The sequence below is a fragment of the Silurus meridionalis genome, chromosome 13 (assembly GCF_014805685.1).
Source record: "Silurus meridionalis isolate SWU-2019-XX chromosome 13, ASM1480568v1, whole genome shotgun sequence".
NCBI lineage: Eukaryota > Metazoa > Chordata > Actinopteri > Siluriformes > Siluridae > Silurus > Silurus meridionalis.
Genome location: NC_060896.1, coordinates 24939376 through 24950019, shown reverse-complemented (window position 1 = coordinate 24950019; position 10644 = coordinate 24939376). Strand labels below are relative to the sequence as shown.

Sequence of the window (10644 nt, the reverse complement as noted above, 5' to 3'; positions counted from 1 at the left end):
ACCTGCAGAAGAGCCATTTTATGATCAAGAGATAGTAATTGGATGAATATAAGACAAGTGCATTGTAATGTATCTCCTTTTTTATATGAATACTGATGAGACGGAAACTTTGAATTTCAGGAAACTCTTTACTTATGCATTTGTGCGACGTAACAATTAGTTACAGAGTCTCTAATATTTCGAATGGAAATTTACAAACATTTAATGCATTACATTTAGAATAAATTCAGAATGAGCCCAAAAACTGAGCATTTTTACAGGAAGAAACAACTATAAAAAGATTTCAAGGACACTTTCATTATCTTATCTTATTATCAGCCAATATAATCCTGCAGTGCAAACATGCCAAACTCAAGGCTCCCTGTGCATTTCACCCCTCGGCCTTCAGCGGTGTTCTGACTGAATCAATTCCACTCTCAATACCATCATTATGAGGCCACAACTATAGAAACCATACATATTATATAGAAACACAGTATAAGAGAGCCCTGCATCACAGACAGGTATATCAAACAGCAAGAATGAATGCCATTACTAAAGCAAGAAACCCATTGTACACAATTCAACAAGTCACTTTTCACTGACTAGCCACAGCTGCACTGCCCACATACAACATCACTGGCAGAAGCATTAATATCAACCTCATAAAATGAGTTTTCCGTGCATTTTTGGGCATTATTTCTATGCATTATTGTTTTCAGGGATTTGAAATGAAGGCAAAACGGTGTGTTTCTTTTGCAAACTTGACAGAAAAGAAAAGAAAATAGTAAAAATCTTCTTCTTCTTCTTTCGGCTGCTCAAATTAGGGGTCGCCACAGCGGATCATCCGTCTCCATACCACCCTGTCCTCTTTTACACATCTGCCTCTTTTACACCAACTACCTGCATGTTCTCCCTCACCACATCCATGAACCGCCTCCTTGGCCTTCCTCTTTTCCTCCTTCCTGGTGGCTCCATCCTCATCATTCTCCTACTGATATACCCCATGTCCCTCCTCTGCACATGTCCAAACCATCTCAGTCTCACCTTCCTCACCTTGTCACCAAAACACCCTACATGGGCTGTCCCTCTAATAAACTAATTTCTAATCTTGTCCATCGTCATCACTCCCAACGAAAACCTTAACATCTTCAGCTCTGCTACCTCCAGCTCCACCTCCTGCCTTTTACTCACTGCCACTGTCTCTAATCCATACAACATCACAGGTCTCACCACAGTCCTATAAAAATGCAATAGTAAATATAAATCACAAAAAAGCTTAACAACTGCTCTGAACGATTTCGGCTGACCTTATCTCATGACGTCCAGCTTTTCTAAAAAAAAAATAAATGTCCTGTAACTGTCCTTGTGACTGCATCTGCATCTGAATGAATTTCTTCTCCTCTGTCAGCCAAAAAAAAGAAAAACAGCTATTAATTCCACACGAATATCTCTGAACTTGTGCAGTTTGCTACAGTTTGCGAGCTCTGACTAGTGCATTTTCAGCCCATCCAATCAATGGAAGTAAAAAATGCAGACATTATCGTATGTCTGCTAGATGGCTTGCAGTCTGATTGTTAGAAGGTCTTGCTGGCCTTGCTGGCCTACTACAGTGTATTTCTATTATAAATGTCAAAGTTTGACTCTGTGGACGCTGCACAGTTTGCTTTATCCCTAAAAAAAATAAACACACCCCATCCTTACCTACAGGCTAAATAAAACCTAGAGCACATCTACTAATAATTATATAAGTCAATATAAAGACATTTTTACGGATACTAATGAGTTAAAAAAAATTATGCAGCTCGAATCTTAACATCACTATTTAAACATCATTGCTGTTGTGGATGTATCCAATCTGGCAACCTTTCGGTAAGCAGAAAGAAACCTGGCAACCCTTCGTTGGATTGTGAACGACAAAGGGGGAATTAACTGGGAGCGGTTGATTTTTTTTTACTTCTTTGAATCAACCCGTAATAAAGTATATCTCAGACTGAAATTTAGACCCGACACGATTTTATTAGTGTTAAGACTAAAACGTAGATTGGGCTTAAAAAAGCAAAACAGAACCGGAATAACCCAAGTTAGCTAGCTGTAACTGTAATGTTTATCCAAGCCTCGCTCTCAGACTGGACTCGGGTTTGCGGTAAGCAAAACTACTTTGTAAAATGTTTGTTACATGTTTGTTTTGGTAAATTGTTTTTCCTTAAATGTTTTAAAGCATGAACACGTCGGAAAATGTTCGGTCTCGTTGCTTTATGCGGTCGTGACTAGCACAAACAGCTGCGCACAACAGCTGGAAACTGGGGAGGAACAGATTCATGAAGGTCCTGGAGAGAAGGAATGAAATGCTGCCATTCAATGGAGGAGAATTTGTTCCAGTTTTAATAGAAAAACAAACAAAAAAACAGTGTTTTTTCCCCTTGTCTTTGCTGACAGATTTATTTTGAGATATTTTGTATTTATTACTTTTTTTTTAATAATATTTATTTATCTTACAGGAACACAGAGACTTCAGGATAGAAATAAATCCTGAGATCTTTGCAATTTCTTTTCTAACGTTCAACCAAGCAAAATTAGGAATTATTTAACGCATATATTGGGATAAAAAGTTTCCAAAGGATCTCGAACACAACGTCTGCTGTAGGCACCATAAGCACATGAGATTCATTTATACGTTTCGGACATCCTGTTCCACATTCGGTTCCAGTTCGCACTTACAATAACCTCCAGCCTTCTGAGAAGATGTTTTACCAGTATCTGGATCATTTTAATTCAGCTACACGTGATGTAGGTGAAGTGAGGAGGTTTGGGGTGCAATCAGAGCTCACATTCACCCCAAACGTGTTCAATAGGGTTGAGATCAGAGCTTTATAGCAGGACACTTTAGATCTTCCACACACCCATGTAAAGCAGAACTTCATGAAGATGGCTTTGTGAACAGGGGCATATAAAACGATGTGCATTTAATTTTGTAGTAACGGTTTGGGGATGAACGACATGTGATTGGAAAAATCAACATAACATCTACAAATATTCGTTAAAAATTAATAAACACTATATTGAACTCGGATGTACAGGAAAATACGGTCTGAAAAATCAGAGACAATTTTTTTTTTGCCCCGATTTAAAGTTAACATAAAGTAAACATATTTATGAAATATCCGAAACCAAAAAAGAGTAGAAATATTTGAAATATTTAATATTCGAAATCCACCACTATTTCTAGACCCCTATGTAAATGTGCATACATGTGAACGAAAGATCAGAATTTTCTAATATCTTGTGCATGAATTGGGTTTTTGATCGAAGTTTTCGCACGAGCTCGTGGAGTAAAGCGAAAGAGGCACATAACAGATGCATAACAAGTTTACGAGATTTTAACACAATTTGGTGTGAATATTGTAAATTCGCTGGAAATCGTTTCAGAAACGAATGCTATACAAACACATTTTTTTGTATAGTACCCTGCTGTATAACTACAAAAAAACTAACAATAAAAGCCCCATAAATAAATGTGAGCTTGAATTATAACTGGAAACATGATTATAAAAATAGTTCGGAAATATTCTTTTCCGCAAGTCGTCTATTAAAAGTTGTCGCCTGAACCCATTCACCCATATGATACATTTGTATTGTCACAAGTTGAACATCTTCGTCCTCGTTCTTGCCGAGGTATCAAGAGCTCCGAATGAGACTACGAATGAGTTAAATGTATTGTAGCGCATTAAATAGCTAATCAGTCGCTCATTAAGGAAAAACTTACAATGATTAAACAGTCTTATACATTCATTTATTAACACTTTATCTGTGTTAAGCTGCTTTGCGACAATATTCATTGTTAAAAGGATGCGCCATAAAAATCTAAATAAATTTAATTTAATTAAATAGAAACAGACACTAAATTGCTACTCGAAATAAACAAGAAGTAGCTAACTTAAATATTTAAAATAAAATCATTTTATCATAAAATTGTAATGACCAGTTTATTATATGCTTCTTCATTCGTGTTCGTAGAAATATTTTTTATACATCCGAAATGGCGTTTTTTTTCCCGTCCGCATAAAAATACTCCGCGTTTTCAGTTGTTTCCCACAAGTCGCACATTCACGCCAAAACATAAAAAAAAAACGTCTCTACTTCGCACCGGCAAAACGAAAGACGATTTTCGCCTGCTGTTTATTTACTTTCCAGCCCCTATAGTATAGCCTATAGTAGTTTCCACTGTTTCTATGGTTTAGATTAGACTATGGATTAGATTAGGAAGATATTTAGGTTCTATTTTTTTGTAGTAATTAAAATCTCTGAAAGATGGGTGGATGGATGGATGGATGGATGGATGGATGAATGGAAGGATGGATGGATGGATGGAGGGTTGGATGGATGGGTCATGTGGTATAAAATAAGAGCATATGGATTGGCTGATGAAGGAGACGTAATGCTTGGTGCTGCACTGCTTCTTACTGGAACTGTTTTATATGCCAGACAAGGTCTAGACAAAGTCTTAAAACTAGCAGGGGAGACCCACCGCACATGCACACACACACACACACACACACACACAAACACACACACACACACACACACACACACACACACACACACACACACACACACACACAGAGCCAATTTAATTAGCTCAACCTTTCTTTTAGAGAGGAAAGCTGATTTACTTCAGTGTATCTGTATAGGACATCTGATGAAAAGACTTCAGTGTGTGTGTGAGAGAGAGAGAGAGAGAGAGAGAGAGAGAGAGAGAGAGAGATTTAGCACATTGGATAGCTGGGCTTTTTAGCAATTACAATCAAGAAGAAAGCAGTTTTTTTGTCTGATTTATTACATTGCAGATGTGATTAGATCTTAAGTCACTCAGCTGCACAGTTGTAGATCGGATCTTCCTCAGGTGAGTTTTTGTGAGCTGTTATTAACTGTGTCGTGGAGCTGTATGAGACACACTGGTAAACTTTTTTTTTACCAGTGAAACTCCCATCTCTCCATTTATCATGCTCTAATGAAATTTAGGACTGGAGACTAGATGTGGCATGAGATGTTCAGGAAGCTCATAGAATCAGGTGTCCACAAACGTTTGTCCATGTAGTGCAGCATTTTATTCTTTGCGCTCAGGATTTGGCTGGTGTGATGAAAGCCTTCAGCCACGATGTGATGTGAAGCTTTATGGCTGACTCAGCATGTGTTTGCCTGAAACCTAGCAAGGAGTCATGCTATTATTTTTATTCAGTTCTTTCCTTCGATCGCTTTGATCACTGGAGGTTTCTGTTTGTTTGCTGAAACAGTGTTATGTGTTTGAACAAGTCAGTAAGATCTGTAGAAGAGAGTGTGTGTGTGTGTGTGTGTGTGTGTGTGTGTTGGTTTCATAGTCTGTTTTTTTTGTCTAGCTCAGCCTGATGTTTATTTCAGTCATGAGAAAGTGCTATATAATCTTCAGGGAAAATGACATCAGTTTTATTTTCCTCCACTGATGGTTGAGGTTACGATGTGACTCAGACCGGTTGAGTCTTGACCATGAGCAGGATAATGATAGAGGGAAGGAAAGAAAAAAATAAATAAATAAAAAAATGAAAGGAGTGCATGGTAGAGTCAGAAATGAGTAAAGTCAAAAGTGTGGCAGAAACTGAACCAAGCCTGTATAATAATATAATAATAAAATAATATATTATTATTATCATTATTATTATTATTATTATCATCATCAATGATAATAAAAATAAAAATAATAATAATTTATTATTAATATTGTAATTATTATTATTATCAATCATAATAATAATAATATTTTTATAATGGTTTTGTAATCATTTTATTACATTAATATTATATTTATAAACATATGATTCATATTAATATAATTATAATATTATTTATTTAAAATGCAGGTGAAACAGTAACAATATTAATAATATTAAATAATATAATAATAATAATAATAATAATAATAATAATAATAATAATAATGCGATATAAGATAGATAAAAAAATAGATGCATTAAAATAATTAAAAAATAAAGCTTGGATATGTTTCATTGTTATTATTTATTTACTATTTATTTGTGTTTCTTTATTACTAATATTTAAAATGTTATTATTCTTGTGACTTTAATATTATTACTGTAATATAAAAACAATTACAATTATAAAATAAAAGTATTTAATATTTCAATATAATGTATTGATTTATATAAACATATTTTTTTCATTCTGTTCTATATTTTTTTTTTATCTTTGGTGCATTAAAAACAAAAGGCTGCTCTTCATCTCTCATCACATTTCCTAAATCCTTCATCACATTCCCAGACTTAAATTTTTTTTATTATGTTTCTGAAAGTTAGCAAAAATGTGTAGCACTTGTTTTTTTCCATCATGTGAATATTCTGATGAGGAACAGCAGGATGAATCATAATTTCCTTGAATTTGTGTTGTTTTCTTTGCAGTTTTCTTGCACAGGTTTCTTTGATTAGTAGCATTTGTTCGAGCTTTAGGTTAGAGTCTGAGTTTTACATATTCCACATGTACTCTACAAACTCTATGTTTCCTCAGGCACTGTAAAAACATGCTGGTATGTGGACTGGCAATGTTAAATAAGTGTATTGGTGCAAATACTACAGGAAAGAAACCCCTCCCCTAACTAGAAATTCCAACCTGGAAACTCGGGAGGGTTTCCTCGACCCCGTGTTCAGCAAGTGACTTCAAGTCAACATGGCTGCTCACATGAAAGTATCACCTTGCTGTTTTAAGGAGGAAAATATACATGACTCATCGGGATTCGCTGGCACAATTCAAGGTGCTTCATAGGCTCCATTTTTCTAAAAGCAAGCTGGTAGAAATGCATCCAGGGTCAGATTCATCTTGCCCCAGATGTGGTTTGGAACCAGCAGACGTGAGTCATATGTTCTGGGGATGCCCCAGATGAAATAGTTTTTGGATAGACATCTTCAGAACATTCTCATCTATCTGTAAGAAAAATATTTTAATCCCTTGACCTCCATTTTTGGCGCAGTGCTGGAAGAAATGCACCTGAGTGAGATAGGATACGTTGGAAATCCGTTGGACATGTCCTCCTCCTGTTTCTAAAAGGAAATATAGTCGGCCAGATACAGGAAATGCTGAGTCAGCATGTAGCCAGGATGTGTACTTGTAGCCATTTTTGACTCCATGGATTGTTTCGACCAACCAATCAAATCCCCGTAGGGCTCAATGCCCGTATATGGGGTTTGCCTCAGAAATGTCACATTATTGAAGACATACTGTATTTGTTGGATTGTGCATCTGGAGCTGAAAGCTGAATACGTGAAAATACGTGATAAAGAGACACAGTCGAGGTCGTTCTGTTGTCCTGGTTTAGTGTACTTATTGTACCACAGACATTTTCCAGCCCGTGAGATTTATTACTGAATGACACGTCGCACTTCTGAACAGCTTGTAGTTAGATTTTATGTGGTGGAACATTCTAGAGAGTTCTGACTAGTCTGAGAGACAAGATACTTCTGTTCTCCTTCACATTATAGCTGCAATAAACAGTCCTTCAGATACCACTCTCTCTTTCTTCTGCATCCTTTCTCACCTTTATTCTCTTCTTCTCTTTCTCTTTCCTTCACTCTCCTTCATTTAAGAAGAGAAGAGGTGGAGAAGGTGGAGGAGTTCAGGTACCTGGGGTCAACAGTGCAAAGTAATGGAGAGTGTGTGAGAGAAGTGAAGAAAAGAGTGCAGGCAGGGTGGAGTGGGTGGAGAAGAGTGACAGTGATTTGTGATAGAAGAGTATCTGCAAGAGTAAAAGGGAACGTTTATAGGACTGTGGTGAGACCTGCGATGTTGTATGGATTAGAGACAGTGGCATTGAGTAAAAGACAGGAGGTGGAGCTGGAGGTAGCAGAGCTGAAGATGTTGAGATGTTCGTTGGGAGTGACGACGAAGGACAGAATTAGAAATGAGTTTATTAGAGGGACAGCGCATGTAGGACGTTTTGGAGACAAGGTGAGGGAGGCGAGATTGAGATGGTTTGGACATGTGCAGAGGAGGGACATGGAGTATATTGGTAGGAGAATGCTGAGGATGGAGCCACCAGGAAGGAGGAAAAGAGGAAGACTAAGGAGGAGGTTTAGGGATGTGGTGAGGGAAGACATGCAGGTAGTTGGTTTAAAAGAGGCAGATGTAGAGGACAGAGGGGTATGGAGACGGATGATCCACTGTGGCGCCCCCTAATGGGAGAAGCCGAAAGAAGAAGAGGATATAAGATGCATAAATGTCTCTTAAAAACATTGAAACATTTGTGTTTCTACAGTTTTCATCTCTTTTAATGTATTTATTTTTGTCTCGAGCATCTGCTAATGCAGTCAATATGGACGAGCTGTTACTGTGGAAACAATATCGTTTTAGAAAGCGCACATTAGCAATGCAATGAAAAAGAAATAAATATTGTTTAATCGATTAAGAACATAGGATTCTTTTTATTAAATTTCAATTACAAAAAACAATTATAATAATTAAAACTATCATTATCATCATCATCATCATCATTATTATTATTATTAGTATAATACTGTCACATTATCTTGATATTAAGAATAGATCCCCTGCTTATAACCCCCCCCAAACACACAGACACACACACACACACGCACGCACACACACACACACACACACACACACACACACACACACACACACACACACACACACACACACTACATAGACACTTCTTTTCTTGTCAAAGTTAATCAGCCTGTCTGTGTCTGTGTGTTTTGCTCCTGCAGTGCCGTGAATAAAGAAGCTTCCCCGCTGTTACACTCACTCACTAACACGTGCTAACACACACACACACACACACACACACTATTCCGAGATCACCATGCTGGCCCTGCTGTTGACTGCGCTGTTGACTGTACACTCAATCGGTAAGTGGCATATCCTCGTCCCTGTTTTATCATTATCTACATCTCACACGCACACACACACACACACACACACACACACACACACACACCAGTGTTGCTGCAGTGTTTTCTCTAAGATGATTATTGAGCAAAAATATTTTTTTATGGCAAATTGATAGAAAAAATGAGGAAAAGGATTAATTCTGTACAGTGTGTGTGTGTGTGTGTGTGTGTGTGTGTGTGTGTGTGTGTGTGTGTGTGTGTGTGTGAGGGGCATTTAGATGCTTTCGCATTTGTAATTTAATATACCTACATTACATATATGCCAACATATGTGTGTGTGTTTGTGTGTCTGTGTGTGTGTGTGTGTGTGTGTGTATTATTTTCTTACCAACACATCAGCAGAGGGAGACAGAGAAAAGCAAACAGCTTTTCTTTTCCCTTTTTTCTGACCCCCAGGGTGGGGAGGCTGCTTTAGTTGCTATGAATCACTCATGCCTACAATTTTCCAGTGTTTTTTTTCTACATCTGAAAAAGTAGAACTCCTCTGAATGCTAGCTGACCTCACTGATCCGGAGAGGTTGTAGCTTGGTGGTTACTGCTCTGGGTTACTTATCGGAAGGTCAGAGTTTCAAGCCACTGTATCGCCAAGCTGCCACTCTTGGCCCCTTGAGCGAGGTCCTTAATCCTCTGTACTACAGGGGGTGCCGTATCATGGCTGATCGATCTGTCTATCTGTCTATCTATCTATCTATCTATCTATCTATCTATCTATCTATCTATCTATCTATCTATCTATCATCAGAAGAGTTTTTCTTATATGAGAATTTCAAGTTAAAAAAAAAAATCTGGTCAGGCAGTAAATCGATTTTTTGGCAACAATTAAATCATTTTGAGAAATATTTATTTAAGACAAAAAACTATTTTTTCCAATATTCTAGTAATAATAATAACAAATATTCTAATTAGATAAATATTGTTATAAGAATAATAAATATTCTAATAAGAATAATAATACATATTTTAATAAGAATATTTAGCACAGATTTAGACAGTTTTTTAATGTAGTTTAAGTGTTTTTTTTCCAGGTTTTGAAAGAAAATGTTATCATTTAATATTCTGATTATGATTATATATATTTTTTTAACACAAAGACAGAGTTCCATATCGCTTAAATGGACAGATTTTTCATTTATCAGTAAGTCATCGAGAAGGGGTGCCAATGATTTTGACATTTCTGTATAAGAGAGAAAGTACTGTTGTTGAGAAAATTTGACCGGGATATGGTTTTCAGAATAAATACAAATTTTTTCATATTGTTTGAAGGGAAGTTTTGACTTATGTGTAATTATGATAAATTTTTACAAAGGGTGCCAATAATTTCGAACTGCTCGGTGTGTCTATTGCTTTCTGTGATTGTCATTAAATTGTCATTTGTATTAGTTATAGCTAATATTCCTGTCAATCAATTACAATTCTTTTATTTGATGTATATTTCAAGAGTTAAACTAAGGACAAAAGTTTGTGGACACCAGACCATAAGATTCATATGTGATTTTTGAGTTTCTCATTCTACATTTAGTCCCTGTTGGCTGTTATAATAAGCTCCACTCTTCTGGGAAGATGTTCCACTAGATTTTGGAGATTTTAAGTCAAAGCTCTGCAGCAGGCCACTCAAGATCTTCCACTCCAAACCATGTAAAGCAGATCTTCATGGAGTTTGCTTTGTGCACAGGAGCCTTGTCATGCTGGAACAGGTTTGGGTCTCCTAGTTCAC

At 36.7% G+C, this 10644-nt stretch overlaps 1 protein-coding gene across 3 annotated transcripts in view; it reads left to right on the top strand.

Moving 5' to 3' along the window:
- Positions 1-1857: 1857 nt before the first annotated feature.
- Positions 1858-10644, top strand: part of cd276 (CD276 molecule) — a 102153-nt gene continuing 93366 nt past the window's right edge. For all 3 annotated transcript variants that reach the window (XM_046864764.1, XM_046864766.1, XM_046864767.1), the window contains exons 1-2: positions 1858-2125; positions 8748-8888. In XM_046864764.1, coding sequence (XP_046720720.1) covers positions 8843-8888 — 46 coding nt within the window. In that variant the 5' untranslated portion in view covers positions 1858-2125; positions 8748-8842. The remainder of the gene's footprint in view (positions 2126-8747; positions 8889-10644) is intronic.